This window comes from Quercus lobata, chromosome 5, assembly GCF_001633185.2.
Source record: "Quercus lobata isolate SW786 chromosome 5, ValleyOak3.0 Primary Assembly, whole genome shotgun sequence".
Lineage (NCBI taxonomy): Eukaryota > Viridiplantae > Streptophyta > Magnoliopsida > Fagales > Fagaceae > Quercus > Quercus lobata.
Window position 1 is genome coordinate 66,435,988 of NC_044908.1, and position 18,415 is coordinate 66,454,402.

The 18,415-nt window shown below is 33.5% G+C and overlaps 1 protein-coding gene across 1 annotated transcript; it reads left to right on the forward strand.

The window, feature by feature from the left end:
• Nucleotides 1–11,389: 11,389 nt before the first annotated feature.
• LOC115988851 (cyclin-D3-2-like) lies at nt 11,390–16,930 on the forward strand. Its single transcript, XM_031112476.1, has 2 exons — nt 11,390–11,900; nt 16,504–16,930. Exons 1-2 carry the CDS (start codon nt 11,421–11,423, stop codon nt 16,903–16,905), a joined length of 882 nt encoding a protein of 293 aa, XP_030968336.1. The 5' UTR covers nt 11,390–11,420; the 3' UTR covers nt 16,906–16,930.
• The last annotated feature ends 1,485 nt before the right edge of the window (nt 16,931–18,415 follow it).

An 18,415-nucleotide genomic window follows, 5' to 3' on the forward strand; every position in this document is an offset into this window, starting at 1 on the left:
TCCTATCAAAAGACCTAGCCTAAGTGATGATAATAAGAACCTAGATAGTATAATTCAACAGAACAATTACACCAATACCTATCTGAAAACAATTGGTCAAAAGCTACAAGACATAGAGGACAGAATAATACCCCCTTCTAATTCTATAAAAAAAGAAAATACGTCTAATACCCCTTTGTTTATCCCTCATGAAATACCACCTCACCTTAGAGCACCTTTAAAAAAACCCATGACAGAGAAAACTAATAATTTGCTTAATGAAATAAATAAAAAACTAGACTTAATGAAACTAGAATCATTAAAGGATATGGAGCCATTAAAAAACAAGAATATTATAACGTTAAATACAATAGCCTCTTCGGAGGATGAAGAATCAGAAGACAATCGATTGACAGATTTAATAGATTTATCTGACATAAATAATTTGGAATCACAATTCGCAGATAAATTACAGATTAATAAATTAACTTTAGCATCTTCGTCACAAGATCGTAAAAAAGGAAGAGTTGCAGATTTATACCCCAGAAAGAATTGGTATCCTAAACCTACTCCCCCTGATTTAGAATTTGAAGAAAGACATACTTATGTTAATTCATCTTATTCGCCAGATTTAATTTATGAATGGAATATTGATGGAATGTCAGAATATGAAATAATAAACCTTTTACATGAAATGACTTTGCTCACTAATGTTTACAAGAATCATGGAAAACAAGACCATCAAATAGCTCATTTAATTGTCACTGGTTTTACTGGCCAGTTGAAAGGCTGGTGGGATCATTACTTAAATAATGATGACAGAAATGGAATATTAACAACTGTTAAAAGAGAAACAGATGGAAGTGTTATAATGACAGATAGACAGCCTTCACAAGATGCAGTTAATACTTTAATTTTTATCATAACTAAACATTTTGTTGGTGATCCCAATCAATATAAAGAAAGAGTTTCAGATGTTTTAATTAATTTAAGATGTCCACAACTTTCAGATTTTAGATGGTATAAAGATGTTTTTATTTCAAAAGTTTTAAGTAGGAATGATTGTCAACAATCCTACTGGAAATAAAAATTCATTGCTGGTTTACCTTATTTCTTTGCTCAGAAAGTTAGACTTGATATAGTTAATAATGACGGAACTATAGACTATCTTAGCCTAACATATGGAGACATAATATCTTCAATTAATAAAACAGGTCTATGGCTATGTAATGACTTAAGGCTAAAAAATTAGATAGAAAAAGAAAAAAGATATGCTAAAAAAGAGCTAGGAACTTTTTGTGAGCAATATGGTTTTGATCCATTAATTGCTCCCTCTAGGAAAAGAAGAAAAGAAAAGAAAGATGATAGAAGTGATAGATACAAGAACAATAATAGAAGATATTATAAAGATAAGTCTAAAGACAAGAAAGAAGAATCCAAAAGAAAGAAACATGATAGACATAGGGAAAGTGACATTACTTGCTTCAAATGTGGGAAAAAGGGGCACATTAGCAGATATTGTAACTTTCAAAGAAAGATAAATAAACTTGATATATCAGGAAAATTAAAGGATAGACTAATGAGTATAATAGAACTGACAGATAGTGATGAAACAGATAATGAAATTCACCAGATAGATAATAGTAACATCACCTCATCGTCATCTACAGATGTTTCTTCACATGATGAAAATGTTAAATTATGTAACTGTAATAATCCTGATACTTGTTATTGTAAAAGAAAATTAAAAATAAGTGTCTTAACAAAACAAGAAGACATAATAATGGATCTAATAGATAGACTTCCAGATCTACAGTCTAAAAAAGATTATTTATCTAAATTAAAAGAATCTTTAACCGAAACTGATAGATTTGAAATAGATCTAAAAGATTATAAGTCAACTTATAATTTTACAGAAATTACTGATAGATTTAAACCTAATAAACCTATAACTGTGGCGGACCTACAAATAGATATTAATAACCTGAAAAATGAACTAAAAAAAATTAAAGTCAGAAAATTTTACATTAAAAGGCATGGTTGAACAGATAATTGCGCAAGTAATTAGCATAAAAGATAGAATTAAATATTGTAATGAACCTTTGACAGACTCTCCTTTTCTTGACAGACATAATTATACTGGTGAAAGTTCTCATAAAGAAAATGATAAAGATTAATTTTTAAATATAATTGACAGAATGATATTCCAGAAGTGGTACACGGAGATAACTTTGGTAGTTCATAAAGAATTTTCATTAACAGTTATTGCCCTTGTTGATTCAGGTGCTGATATGAATTGCATACAAGAAGGATTAATACCCTCTAAGTATTATGAATCAACAACAGATAGACTAACTCAGGCTAATGGTGATAGACTTAAAATAAGTAATAAACTAACCAAGGCATACATATATAATAATGGAATCAAGTTCAGAACACCTTTCTTCTTAACAGATAAGTTGTCCTCTAAAGTTATATTAGGAAATCCTTTTTTGGCTTTAATCTACCCTTTTTTCACAACAGACAATGGAATATGTACTAATATTTTGGAAACAGAAGTATTCTTTAAGTTCCTCCTACCCCCATTCCCTAAGGATATACACTTACTGAAAGAAATTTCTATTTCAAAGGATAGAAGTACTGATAACAGTGACCTAGCGATAGATGATGATGAGATTCCTACAATGGTAGATAATACTATTCTACCTAGTAGCAGTTGTACTTAAGTATATATATACTTAAGTATGTATATATATATATATATATATGTATATATAAAACATTTCCTACTTTTGTTGACTATTCTAGTCTTTCTTGTGTTCCTACGTATCTTTCCTTTCTTTCTCCTATCTCTATGACAGGATCTTTGTCTTGTACTATAGGATCATGACTTTTAATTCTTTCTTGTCCTCTCTCAACATATATTTATTCCCACCACCATAATGGCCTTTTATTAGTTAATTTTAAAATTAACGGTCAATTGCCTGGCAAGCAAGATATCCATTCTAAGGCTAAAATCTCAGACCAAATTCTGCCAACATAGAAATCTTTAATACAGATTTCAGTTAAAGCATGAAGGCGTCTCAATAGAGACTATTGAGACAATATCCCTTCAGAATACAAGGTCAAATATGACAGTGTATTCAAGTGGTGATCCGAAAGGTTTAACTACTATAACTACCAATTAGGCAAAATAACAGACAAGATAGACAACTGTGCCAGGTCACTATCCCCTTGCGCCAAATCATTTTGATTTCCAACAAACAAATACAGACAGATGTCCCCAAGTCATTTCTACTATTCACGAGCATGTGTAAAAGAGTTCAGACAAGGACAAAACAGATTTTAAAAGCCACTGCTATTTCAAAGTTCCAAAGTTATTGCCAGTTCGTACGAAGATTCTCAGATAGACCCAAGAAAGTCTAGACAAAAATGGACATAAAGTACAGTCAGGCATTTAAAGTTACTACTGTTCACCAGCATGCTTACCTAGTACTGTTCATAAAACTTTTACTGTTCAAGAATCTATCGACAGATTAACTTGAGTTCACTTTACTTAACTCAGGTTACTTTTAAAGACTTACCATGGTTCACTCTATCTATAAAAGGACAGACTCCGAAGACAGAAGATAGGTCCAATCTTTAGGTCCAAAATAGAGGTCACAATTTTTTAGCATATCTTTTTTCTTTTTCTATCTGATTTTTTAGCCTTAAGTCATTACATAGCCATAGACCTATTTTATTAATTGAAGATAATATGTCTCCATATGTTAGGCTAGGATAGTCTATAGTTCCGTCATTATTAACTATATCAAGTCTAACTTTCTGAGCAAAGAAATAAGGTAAACTAGCAATGAATTTTTCTTTCCAGTAGGATTGTTGACAATAATTCCTACTTAAAACTTTTGAAATAAAAACATCTTTATACCATCTAAAATCTGAAAGTTGTGGACATCTTAAATTAATTAAAACATCTGAAGCTCTTTCTTTATATTGATTGGGATCACCTCCTATGCATGTAAAGCAATATTTTTGTGGTTGAACCAAGTACATGAGAAGATAAAATCATGAAATTCATTGTTCAAAATGTTCCACCTATATCATACATTATTTTTTTTAAATTCACCATCTCCAATGTGCAATTTCTTGGGGTTTGTAACATCCTTGGAAAGTCTCTATTTGTCTCTATTTAATCATTAGTTTGATAGGCTTTTTTAACCATTATTTTGATAGGTATATCCAATAGGGGGTTTATGCACAGAGTTTCTGACCATGGAGTGGGACTCTGCAGCTTAAAGATTGCTTTTTGGAACTGGAATAGAGAAACTCTTACTATATTGCTTCTTTTAAGGATTGTGATTGTGCCAATAGATTCTTTTTCTACTAGAGTCTTATTTGTCTTTCTAGATCTGGGTGATTCGGTGCTAACATTGTTCCTTTACCAATGAAGGTAAACACCGCATCCCCTCCTATGCATGTAAAGCAATATTTTTGTGGTTGAACCAAGTATATGAGAAGATAAAATCATGAAATTCATTGTTCAAAATGTTCCACCTATATCATACATTATTATTATTATTTTTTTTAAATTCACCATCTCCAATGTGCAAATTCTTGGGGTTTGTAACATCCTTTGAAAGTCTTTCTGTCTAGAACAACATTGAACTCATTTGACTAAGGCAAATAAAATTCGAGCTGACTTTTTTTCTTTTCATGTTTCCCTCATTAGACGCATCTATTAGGCCTTTTTAGTTGCCCATGAATTGGAATCATTCATATTTTGTATAATACTACATTCACATATCCAACATCTTGGATGATGCTTTAGAATTTGAAGTTGTCATTGTAGTGGATAGAATGACTCATTTGTACAAAGTTATGAAATCTCACTCCTTCAATTGTTCATTGAAGTAAGTTGTCTAAGCCTTTTGTTGTAAAATTAGTAGTACATTTAGCATTTTCTTTATTTTCGTACTCTTTCGTGCTTTGATTGGAAAGTTGTGCTAATGAAGTTCCTTATCAGTTTCTATTGTATTTGGTCTATGTTTTTTTTTTTAATATATTTTGCTAATAAAGTTTTAAATTTTTTTTCACATCGTTTGTAGTCATATTTGATTTTCTTTAGTTGTGAAAAGTTTTTGAATTAAAAGTTTCTAGCATGTGTTGGATAGAATTCCTGAAAAATGTAATGTTTAATGAAAGTCACATATAGGTTCTTGCATTGATGTTCAATATTTTCAAAACATATTGGATCATCATCCCTAAGCCATCCATATTGCTTGCTTTTCGATTCATTATGATTATTCTTTTTTTCTTTTTTCTTTTTTTGTGTTGAAATAAATGGTATCTTTCATAATTGCTTTATCTCCTAAGTATAAGTAGTTCATGGATTTATGTAAAGTATTCTTCCCATTGTTTCAGATGAGTGGTAAAGGGAGGGAAGTGCATACTAATTGCAAGCCTCCATTAACAGTAGAAAATATGTATTGATTCCTTTTATTTCCTTCTAAATTAATTATTTTTTAGGCATGAATTCTCTTATTTTGCAGATAATATTTTCAAGTGGAGATTAGGAGTTGTACACTGGAGATTTGTTTTGCCTTTGTGTATAAAGACCTTTGGAATTTCAAAATATATATGTGGGGACCGGCCCAGAATAATAGGTTGACTGGGCCCTGGGCCCGTCCAAGGAGACATCCGTCCGAGGAGACATCGTGGCCCAGAATCCTTATTTAGGCCCACTGGGACAAAGAGAACATGTCCGAGAAGTAATTCCTCCTCGGACATTCCAAAATCCGGATCAAAGGTGCATCCCAGCTACTGTAGTCCTCCCTCCAAGTACGTAAAAAGAAAGGAAACCCAAAATATCTCAGCAAAGGCTGCCATCACCACATTAAATGCACCACAACTACTCTCCTGGCCGCATTAATGAAGAGAAGACCCTTGAACAGTGCTACCTTGGCCATTGCAACTCACAAAGAACTGATAAGGGTGTTTGATGGGACATGTGCTCAAGTAGGGGTTTGGATGATCAACAAGTGTAAAGCCCAGATGATAGGAGAGGGCCTATATAATATGTAAAAGTCCCCCAAGAGAGTGGGACGGGAAAAACGGAGAAAAAGAGAGGAGAGAACTCGGTAAAGAAATTTTATTTGCATGAATCTGTGCCCCTTGATCAAGTTTGAGACCTTATCATTTGAGAAGGATCTCTCTTCACTGCTATCTCTTTTTGTTCTTGTTTTTGTATCCCCTGAACCCATGCAACAAACCGTTTAAGATAACTAGAACCAAGTTCTTTAGCCCATACTCTACAAAAAATTCATTGTGTGGGACTTTTTGGGCCAAGACTTGACCAACAAGGATCGGGTCAACTAAAATCGTGTCCCTATAATATACGTGAAAGCTATTTTGGTAGTTTTTGTATCTTTATTTACTTATGCTTGAATAGTAGTTTTTAAAGTTTTCTAGAGAGGGAGTGTTTATAACTTATTTGTATGAATTTAGTTATAAAATTATCTCTAAAAATAGTTAAATCATTAAATTATTATCCCTAAAGTTTGTTATGAGTTTCTTCCTTTATATTGTGCTCATGTAGAATATGAGTATCATCTAATCTTCTGGATTACAAAGTATAAGGAATATATTTTTTAAATAAGTCAAAAGATGAATAAACAAAAAATATTAAATGGAATATTTGCCTAAGCATTCATTTATTATATATTTTTTGTTCATCTAGATATTTTGCAATAATTGATATACAATTGTTTAGTTTCCTTTAATGTTTGATTACATTTCAAATAAAATTATACTTACATAGTAGGTTTTGAGCCATAGTAAGTAGAGGTGAATTCTTATTTGTTTCAAGAGATTATTTCTCTAAGCAAAGTAAATATATATGCTTTTAAAAAACTATCCCATGTATCGCATGGGTTAGTGACTAGTAATAATAATAATAATAATAGCAATGAAGGTCATGGCCATAAAGCAATGACTTTTACTCATGAGTAGGTCATCAAATTTCATGCAATTATATCATAAACTCCAATAATTTCTACTAATACTTTTCTACTTTTTAAACTTTTTTACCTGTTGACTTCTGATAATCTTTTTATCATCTTCTTTCTACTTAACTCTTTATATTAAAATTTTAAAATTTTAAAATAATAAATAAATAAATAAACCTATGGGAACCACCCCCTTCTCAGTGATTTTTTAGATCCTTGCATAATCATCACTGCAGTTGCAACTCGCCAGGCTTATGTCATGAAGCAGAGTAGATTATTTTGTGTCAAGAATGAATTCCATGGTTTTCTTTAATTTGACCAAAAAAAAAAAAAAAAAGGACCTCCTATTTATTTCTGTATCAAATGGTAGGCACAGACACAATATTGCAATGTGAATGTAGACCCAAATTTCACATAGCATTAGTTTGACCTTACCTAATATCTGGGATGCACGGACGCGGCTCCAGAGGCGCCGCACCCGTGTCCGACGCGGCGACGCGGGAGGGACGCCGCTGACCGCGTGTCGGTGCCGCGTCAAGCCGCGTCTGCCACGTGGTTTCTTTTTTTTTTTTCGCTGACTCGCGCCGACGTGGCTGAGACTCGGCCCGATTTGCGCTGATTCGCGTCGACTCGGGCCGTATCGGCGAAATGGCCGGTTCAAGCCGAAATGGCCGATTCAGGCCGAAATTCAAACACTCTCTCTCACTCCGTCACTCATCTCTCTTCTATGTGCTCTCTACGGTGTGCGTGTGCTCAGCTTCATTGAATCACTCTCTGCCTCTCTGTCTCTACTCTCCGTCTCGGCATCTCCACAGCAACCCAACACAAATGCTACTTTCCTGCTTGGTCTTCTAGGTTGGCTTCTCAAAAAAAAAAAAAAAAAAAACACAAATGCTACTCTGTTGGCCCGTGACAAAGAGTTGCAATATAAAAATCTTTGATTACCCCAAAATGCCCTTTGCTTTGTATTCTATTGGACCCCCTAGATGCACCCAAAGTCATGTGGCTGTTTTGGTCATTTTACCTTAATGTACACGTGTTGGTTGGGATGGGTATAGAGCATGATCTAATATGGCATGATTAGGTGAGAGGGTTGGACATTTCTTTTTTGTTTTGTATTTTCTTTTTTGTTTTGTGTTTTTTTCCTTCTTTTTTCTTTGTTTTGTGAATCTAATGTGTTTTTTAAGAATATTTTAATAGTAAAAATAGATAGAAAATATAAATAAAAATATTTTTAATAATTTTTAATTGCCGAGTCCCGCCGCACCCGCACCCACCTTTTTTAAAAATTGTCGAGTCCCACACCTGCACCCGCACCTGCACCCGCACCCACACCCGAATCTCGAAACGCACCCGTGCTTCATAGCCTAATATCCATCAGATGTTAAAAGCTCTCATAAATACTGACTCATAGAAATTATGGAATTGAAAAGTATGAACAGGTGTAGAGAATTCTAAAGATTCTCATTCTTTCACACCCCAGCGACCTACTCAACCACTGAAGCAATGCTAATAATAAATGTGGGTTTCCCATAAGGCCATAAATGTAATACCAAATAGGCAGAGCAGAGCCTAGTATATATCATCGTGGTTTTTAACATTAGATTCCGTCATGCATATGATGTAACCATGGTACGTACGTAATATCAAACATCACACACATTTTTTTTTTTTTTGAGGAAAAAAAAAATAGAAAAGAAGATCTCGTTCTCATTTCCATTACTCGAATCTGAAATGATCTGCCAATATATATATATATATATATAACTTTTCGAAAACAGTTGCTGGCTTATGCTCCCTCGTCATTAATTCTATCATGTGGGTCTAAATAATGTAACATCGAAGAACTAAATGCCCCTTTGGTCCACATGCTAAAGCCTTTTTTTTTTTTTTTTTTTTTATAGGAATGCTACAGCTTTTTTAACCTACTTTGTCTTGTTCTTTATTAAAAGTTAGAAATTGTAACCTACTTTTAAACTAAGATTTTAGATGAATAGAGTTGGTGGCTACCATGGGAATCCATTATTTTAGTTTGAGGGACTTAGAGCATTAGCATCCGGGGATGCAAAAAAGTTCTTATTTTACACCCTCAAAACCTACTTTATTTATTATATCGTTTCGTTTTACAACTCACCCAACATCATAATTTCTATTTTTATATACAACTTATTAAAATAATATAAATTTTATTCTTTCTCTCTCTTCCTTTTTTATCTTTTTTTTTTTTTTTCCAATCTGCTATTGCCTACCAAAGTCTTCCTCTCCTCTCAGTGCTCCAAGCAAGCCCAGCACTGCTAACAAATACCTACAATTGAAACTCAACCACCACTAAAACACCAAAATCAACCAACAAAACCAATTGTTGATCCACATAACTGAAACACAAAACCAACCAAAAACCCAACCACACCATCGAAACCCAAGCCAAAATACCCAATCTCCACACCGATTCAACTGATTCAACCCAAGCCACCACACCCACGCCTGCAGCAATCCACAACCACTGAGAAAGCCACTAATTTAAACCCACCGAAATTGTTGCCAACCCACACTGCTCGATTTCAACCCATGCCGCTCGCCACCGATTCAAGTCCCAGACTCGAAACCAAAGCCCAACGCCACCGATTCAAGCCCCCGGCTCAAAACCAAAGCCCAATGCTGCTAAAACCACCAAGAGGAAACCCAAGGCCTAGCCACTGATTCAAAACCCGGCCACCGATTCAAACCTTAGCCACCAAAATCTATGCCCAGTACCACCAAATCCACTGAGAGAGAGAGAGAGAGAGAGAGAGAGAGAGAGAGAGAGAGAGAGAGAGAGAGAGAGAGAGAGAGAGAGAGAGAGAGAGAGGCAAGAGAGTCAGAGACAAGAGAGAGGAATAAAATAACATTTTTTTTTTTTAACATCTTGTGCTACAGTTGGTTCTATGTATAAGAACCAACTGTTCACGGGATGCAAAAATTTATAAAAACCCATACCCAGATGGAGCATTATTTTTGAAAATTTGGTTGTACAATGGCAACTGGGTGGTGTTTACACCCCTAATACTAGTGCTCTTAGATTGAAAGATATATAGAGTCAAAACTATAATTGATTAAAAATTTTAATTAACTTATTTTGTTTGATCTAAAATTTTTGTTTAGATAAAAAATTCATATGACATAACCATACATGTCATTTTATTTTCTTTTCAGTTTTTCCCATGAATCAACTAATAAATGATTAGTGGCAATTTGTGTTAGTGGATCGTGTTCGTTTCGTGTTGATGGAAGAGTATTCAAATTCGCAATTCAAATCTAGCCTAACCCATTTAATAGTCGTGTCAATAAAACTTTTCAAGCATAACATTACATGTTTATTAAGCGAGTTGACACAACACAACCCATTTCAACTCGTTTAATAGAAAATCTAAGAACAATAGAGTGAAATGCATTTTTTTTTTCGTTGTTTTTGGTAAAAGGATTAGAGAATTCGGAGTTTTAATAAATAATTTATCAATATAATCATTAAAATTACTCCATTTTTTAGAATTCAAATTTATATTAGATAAAAAAATTACATTTATTTATATTAATCGAATCATTTCGAGTTGATTGAGGTTAAGTAGATCAACACAAAATTGACCCATTTATTAATCACGTGAAGATGTGTTGATCCATTTCAACACAAATCTATTTACACTAAACACCAATTTGCAAAAAACTGTATCATGTTTGTACTTTGGTGCGATTTGGATTGTGCGTCTGTGTCTGGCGTATGGCGTATTGCTTTTTTTATTTTTTTATTTTTTTTTTCAAGCCACTTAGGTTGACTTTCAAAGACAAAATTTACTGTTCATGAACAGTGCATGCACTGCTCACGCATTGTATATGCACTGTTCACGTATTTAAAAATATTAAAAATAGGTCCCACAATACTATTCATATATTTAAAAATTATTTTACTACAGTGTTTTCAATTTTCAGTTTCAACAAAAATAATTTCAATCCAAACTTACCCTCAATATTTTGTTTGCAAGTCGTGTCACCCCTATAATAAATCACTTGGGACCATGTAGCTACCCTCTTCTATTTTTTAATTTTAAATGAATCCCACAATTGAAAGTGGAAATTATGACACGTGAACTTGGATAGGTTGTTGAAAGGTCCAATCGTTCAGGTCAACAATGAAGTCTTTTTTTTTTTTTTTTTCCTTCTTTTTAGGGAGGTGGTAAAATGATTTTTTTAGGAGCACTTGCCACTAAAAAAGAGAGAAGATTTAGACAAGACACATGCATAATGCATCTCGATCCCACATTATGATTTGTTAATGAATATACTATGCATGGGAGTTCTCTCTTCCAAGGTTGAAGACTTTAACCTTAGTGTTCAAGGTGAGTGGGAACTAAAAAACCCCCAGTTGGCTGTTCTCTCTTTTTGTTACGCCGACAAATTACAGTTATGGCTGAAGAAGAAGCAAAGACTCATGATCACTTGTCTTGTCTCAATGACCTTTCCTGCAACGAAGATAACATGAGTGCTATTGAGAAGCCACTGATTAATAATCATTGGCCACAATTTATAGTGGAACTGGATGAGCAGCTTGACAAGCAATATTGTTGGCTACATATTCTGTTATCTAAGGAAAACGAGACCCATACCAAGCTCTCTACCTGCTTTCTAAAAGCCGATATGTCTCTCATCATCATTTCAGCTCGTCAAGAGGCCGTAAAGTGGATTTTGGCTGTCAATTCTTACCATGATTTCTCTGCCTTCACTGCAGTTTTGTCAGTTAACTATCTTGATCAATTTCTACTCAGTTTTCAGTCAAGGAGTGACATGCCCATGAAGCCTTGGATGGTGCAGTTAGCTGCTGTAGCTTGTCTTTCTTTAGCAGCTAAAGTTGTGGAGATCCACGTTCCTCTTCTCTTTGATCTCCAAGTAAGTTTAATTTGATCCCTATCTCCCTTTCATATGTGGTAGAAAAATCATGATGATAAAGTATACAATAAAGAAATGACTGGTACATATCCCTTACTGCACACATACTACACACAATTTCCAAAAACGAGAAAAACTGTGATTTCACAATTTGAACTTCCTTAACTTGAAGTCACGATTTCCATTATTTTAGACATTGTGGTAGAAAAATCATAGGGGGTAAAGTTTAGTAGTGTACACCCCTTAATGCGCACATAAAAAAAAAAATCCCAATCACAGTTTTGAACTTTCGTAATTAAAGCCACAGGCCCACAGTTTTCTTTTGTTTTTAGAGATTATGGGTACTATGTGTACAATTATGTGTGTAATAGAGACACCCTGTATAAAATCCTTATAGTTTCTACGCAAAATACAGAACCCGTTGAGGGTAACACTTAACCCTTTTGTATTGAGTGTTAGTTTGGATGTTATGGAAAACGGAAAGTTAGTGCGTTTTGCGCTTTTTTATGGGTCATGTGCATTGTCCACAACACCCACAAGTATGGTATTCAGCAAATTTTAAGTTAAAATTAGGTCCCACGACACTATTAACATATTTAAAAATTATTTTGCTACAGTGTTTTCAGTTTTTAATTTTTAACAATAAGCGATATTTAAATAGACCCTGATTTTTTTTTTTTTTTTCTTGCATGATGTATTAGTAATTTCATTTCAAAAGAACAACAGTGAAAATAGTTTAGAAACTCAACTCAACCGATCGAGCCCACCAATTTTTTTTTTTTTTTTTTTTTTTTAAGGAAAGACCACCAGTACAGTTGCTACAACTACAGCACCAAAACAGCTACAATACTAAGACAGTTTCAAGAAACATTGCACAAAGAGCTCAAGCTCAAAAAATGACAATAAAAAATTTCTAGCTATGGGAAAATGCTATTTACACGCATTAACAAATAAAAATTTTTTTTTAAAAAATGGAAAACGTGACTTGAAGAAAGACCTGCACTCCTTTTTTGTCAAATTTCTAGAAATCAAAGTCAGTCCAAGGTATTTAACAAGAAGCTTCCCTTCTTTAAATTGGAGTAAGCCCAATGTTTGCTGTTTTAGGCTTGGAGGAGTAGCAGCAATGAAAATTACACTAAGGAAATGTTTAGCATGTTGTAATAGTTATTGTAATCGAACTGTTATTCATGTGTAATAGTTATGCGTAATAGTTATTCGGTTATTTGATTACATTTTTACTATGAAAAATAACTATTTCTTAAAATGAAGAATAGTTATACATTTCTAAAATGGTTGTAATAACTATCCTTTAGTGCATGCAATAGTTTTTTAAGTTAATATAATTTAAAAAATACAAATTTTCCTTATGCATCATCTTTACAAGCTTTCCATATGTAACAACTAGACTTATACTATCGCGCACCCTTGGCCTGATAGTCGCTCCACAATTACAAGTTCTTATGAGATGGAGGGGTAAGCGTTAAGGTTCAAGTTTCTAGGAAGAAGTTTCACATACATATACTTAGATTAGTTTAGAGTATGATTTCTATCTCAGATAATTAAAAAAAAAAAAAAACTAAACTAAACTAAACTAAACTTATGAATAAGAATAATACTTATTTCATTACAATTTCTTTTATTTCTAGTAATAAAGATTACTATTTTTAATTAATTTTTATTCAATATATCAAACGTGCCCTTAACAATGTTTGGTCTCAAACTCGATAGCTTTGTGGACTTATTCAAAGCTTCAAGGACCACTTGAATAAATTATAGATAAGCTCCCCAAAACACCATCAAATCATTAGCAAAACATAGATGAGTGAGCTTCAATGCAACATACTTTGGATGAAATTTAAACTTAGCACATTTTCCCACTCCTCTCTACAAAATCTTGGAAAAAATCTCCATGGCTAGAACGAATATGTAAAGGGAGAGGTGATCCTTGCCTTAGTCCTCTTCCCTTTTTACAGTAACCCACCAGGCTACCATTGAAGGCAATTGAAAATTTTGGAGTTGTTATGCACTCCTTCACCCAATGGACAAAGGTTGGTGATACACTAACAACTAGAAGATAGTGTAGTACAATATCTCATTCAACGATATTGTAAGCCCCCTTCATGAGATCCACTTTATGAGTGCATCTAGGCCTGTCTTTATTTTTGTGGTAGATTTTCACTATTTCCTGTGTTAGCAAAACATTCTTTGCAATATTCCTTCTGTTGTATATATAGGTATATACACAATAGGTTGTAATAATGATGTTTGAGTTTGGAGAATATAGTTTCATAAAGTGAAAATTCAAGTTCTGGAATTTTCTAAGTGAAAATTCCAAATACAACATTTTTGATCGGACGAAATTTTGGCTCAATCGATCGAAAATGGTAAAGAAAAAATCTTGGAGTTTCTGGATGTCTCGATCGCTGTTTAATTCCTGTTCGACCGATCGAAAATCGTGAAACAAGATTTTTTGCAAAATTTTATGTTCACTGTTCAGAAAGGTTGAAGAGGTTTCAAGCCTTGTTAACGGTTTTATGAAACATTTTAACTCTTTATACTTGCCTTTTGATGAAATATAACCCTATGGGTATAAATGAAGGCTTATGTTCACAAAATAGTAAGTTTGTGAGAAACACAATAAATCCTGTAGTCATTCTCCAGAATTGCTATCTGTAGAACTTAACATCTTGATTGTATCTTGGGGACAAATTTGCGATAACTCTTTAGCAACAATAGTGTGAGGAGAAAATATTATCTAAGGAAAACGATATAGTGCCTCCAAATTATCTATTTTCTGTTTGTTTTTTGTGTTAATCTTGTTTTTTCATTATTACTTTGTATAATATCCACAACACCTTCTAGGGACAATGGGGTTTGTTATTATTGTTAGGTTATACGTGTGAGTGAAGTTCCACATTGAATAATGATAAGATGAATGAGTAGTTAATATAACGTAATTGAGTACATACCTATAGGACTTAGACTTTTTAGGTTAAAATGTGTCTTTATATGTTATGTTAATTATTCAAAGAATCTCTTCAAGGTGTTTATATCCCCAACAAGTGGTATTAGAGCCCAAGGTGTTGTAGGGCAAAGGTGGCAAGGTTATCAAGGTTCCTTTTACAGTTGGAGTGGGAATGAGATATATGTACTTAAAGCTCTTTCACAAATAAAGCAAGGCAAGTCCCTTTTCCTATTGGAGCAGGGACAGTATATTGTACCAAGTAAGCCCATAAAGCCCTCATAAACAATCTTGGAAAGGCCAACAAAAGAGTATTATTGCCAATGATGCTAGATAACGATGAGGTGCGAGGTTCCCATGAAGGATAAAAAACATGTGGGGTTGATATGTGAAGGCTCATAAATGATGCACTAATGAAGGGAAACACTAATTGTGCAAGGGAGAGCGAGTAGGACTTGTTAATGGTCTACGAAGAGGTCATGAAGCTTACAAAGAGGCAAACTCTCACACATGAGAGGGAGATTGTTGGGTTACACATGTAAGTGAAGTCTCACATTGAATAATGCTGAGAAGAATGAGTAATTAACATAACATAATTGAGCACATACCATACCACTTAGACAAGGCTTCAATCTATTTACTGAAATTGAAGTAATACATTTATAGATTATGTGACAGCATGAGGTAAATTGTTTGAAATCTCCCATCTTAGAAGGGTTACGGGTTTTGGGAATCAAAAACAAGATTGTTGCAATTACCTCACCAAGGAGTTTACCCAATTGAAAAGGACACACTAGCGGCTATAACGTCTTCATGATCAATGCCTTCATAAAAATTGGGAAATAAAACCATAGGATGCATAAGCTTTATCTCCATTAACTAAACAAATCATTCTGAATTTTTGAGCTTGAAACCTCAGCTTGCAAGGCAGATTTCTATTGCTCAGAGATTTTATTAGTGAGAAACTTATAAGAGATCAATGCTACATCACTATGATTTAAGCTGATGCTTAAAATACCAAAAATTAAAGATACTCATAAAATTCCTTTGCCATGTCTTATAAGAGCATAGGGTTTGCAAAATTCTGCCCACTATTGTCAACTAGGCATTTGATAGTGCTCCTTGATTTTCTAATGGAAACAATTTTGGGAATAGTAAGTATTTCGATTTTGATCCCCTAGAGACAACCACCTTACTTCACTCCAGCTTCTTTCTTTAAAAAACTCTCCCCAGCTTGCACAAGGAACTGATAAAGATGCCTACTTTCCCTCTCCCTCACAATCAAGTGAGCTGTCCCAGGAGTCTGGAATATTGTTTTGGACCTGCTCAAGTTCAATTTTAGCCTTGAGACCTTCAGAGAAATGCAGCCAGATACTTCTCTATTCTTACTCTTCAAAAATCTCTTGTGCTATTGCTTCATGTGGAAACCATGCACTTAACCTCTATAGCTATGGGTTTTTTTAATATTAAAATCTAGAACTGCACGCATTTTTACAAAAATAGTTGAGATTTGTGTTTTTTTTTTTTTTCCACAGTCATGGAACTATCTTTTATGTCTTTTTGAGTTTTTCCTGTTAGTATTGCATTTACAAGTTGCAACTCAATACAAAGGCTAACGAGAATCAACTTATATGGTTCCAGGTTGAGAAATCGGAATATTTGTTTAGGCCAAAGTCAATCCAAAAAATGGAACTGTTGGTGCTCTCTCTGCTAGATTGGAAGATGAACCCGGTCACGCCACTTTCTTTCATGAACCACATTATCAAAATGGTTCCCATGGGAGATCACCAGCATTTGGAGTTCTCTGCATTATTTAAGCATCGTGTTCTTTCTCTGCTCAGTGATTTTAAACTAGTGCATTATCGGCCATCTGTAATTTCTGCAGCCGTAACACTTCATGTGATGAAGCATATGGATTTTGGAGGTGAGAATTTGGATTCCTGCAAGAATGAACTCTGTGGTATTCTTCAGTTCAACAAAGAGAAACTCGAGGCATGTTATCAACTCATCCGGACATCTTTAGCAAATGGCAATAACTACTAGATCCTTTTTCCTTTCATTTTTTTTTTATAGATGTGGTCTTCTACATATAATACAACATATCAGATGTATCTCTTCTAGTCTTTCCATAGAAAACCGATAAAATTGAAAGGTATAGAGAAGATTACAACAGGTAGCTTCACCTCTCTCATTATGTACTTTTTCCTAATTTTTATTTATCACTTTCTAAAAGAAAGTTAGATTACATAATAGCTTGGTTATTCCAGCCATACGAAAGTTTGGGACTGTGCACTTTCTGCCCACAATTCTAAATCTATAAAATTAGAAACCAAGTTAGGGAACATGATTCTTTTCATCTAATTTGAAATGCTAAGGGTCCATTTTATAATTAAAAAATTTTATTTCCACACTATTCTTCCACCTGGAAAAAGAATATCTTAATTTCAAACCATGTTCATCTCGTCTATTTTATGATTCAAATTAATTTTTATAAATCTAAAGATGTACTGAATGTTATGTCATTTAAAATTTTAAATAATCTAATAACCTCTACATTATTAGATTTGGCATATAAAATGTGACGTGTGAAATGGAGAAAATGGATAGAAACTTGAAATTGAGGCGATCCTATTCCTTCTTGGATGGACACAAGTAGTAGCTTCACAATTTTTATGGATCTTATAACCATATTGCAAGTAAATGTTGGGATTTTTGTTTTGTCATGGAATAACCCCCCTCTTTTTTGGTGGCAAAATGAGCCTTTGCTTATAACACAGATGGGTCTATTCTCAATAGACTCTAGTGTGGATAAATAAAACGCACAAATGCCCATTTTCCAATTCATTATCAGCTTTTTCTTTTCTGTTTTTGTTCTTATATATGATAGAATTTTAATTTACAGTGTTCATCCCATGATAATTACTCTTATCTTCGGACTAAGATATCAATCAATTTTTTGTGTATACAAAGTTTGAACTCCAAATTTATTATTCGACGATAAAAGACCTTATTAGTTAAGCTAATCTATCATCTCTTATGAGAAATTAAAGTATAACAACACTTTTCTTATGAAGGTTTGTTTATTCAATAAAATCATATAGTCCTTAGCTAGGTCTACGTTCCACTATGTTTTCCATCATTTTGACATAAAATAAAAACATTTTCATAATACTGTCACGACAAATCTTAAGTAATTGTTTGTTACGTATATTTCTTGTTATTAGTGAGCAAAAAAGTAATTTTAACGGTGAATTCAAATTAAAAATCTATAACAACTTCCCACCAAAAATTTGGTATAAAAGTGTTGCGAAGATATTGCAGACGTATCTTTTCTCCAATACAAATGTCTCATAAGTCAAGTGGAAACTATGGTAAGTAAAAACTAAAGTCCCTGCCCGTGTTATTTTGAAGTAAACTACAGGCCCACAACCTGTCTGCCTCTTGGTTGAGACTTAAGAGGCCTTGAATGAGATTCCAAATGGGACCCAAGGCAAGCCAATTATCAAACTAAAAATTTGTAGTCTTATTGTTTCTGTAATGGGTTACGTATTTT

What these genes read in the sequence shown, in the direction of transcription:
- LOC115988851 (XM_031112476.1), top strand. Translation starts at nt 11,421, where the DNA reads ATGGCTGAAGAAGAAGCAAAGACTCATGATCACTTGTCTTGTCTCAAT. An exon ending in CTCTTCTCTTTGATCTCCAA is followed by an intron (nt 11,901 to 16,503) that starts GTAAGTTTAATT and finishes ATATGGTTCCAG; the next exon opens with GTTGAGAAATCGGAATATTT.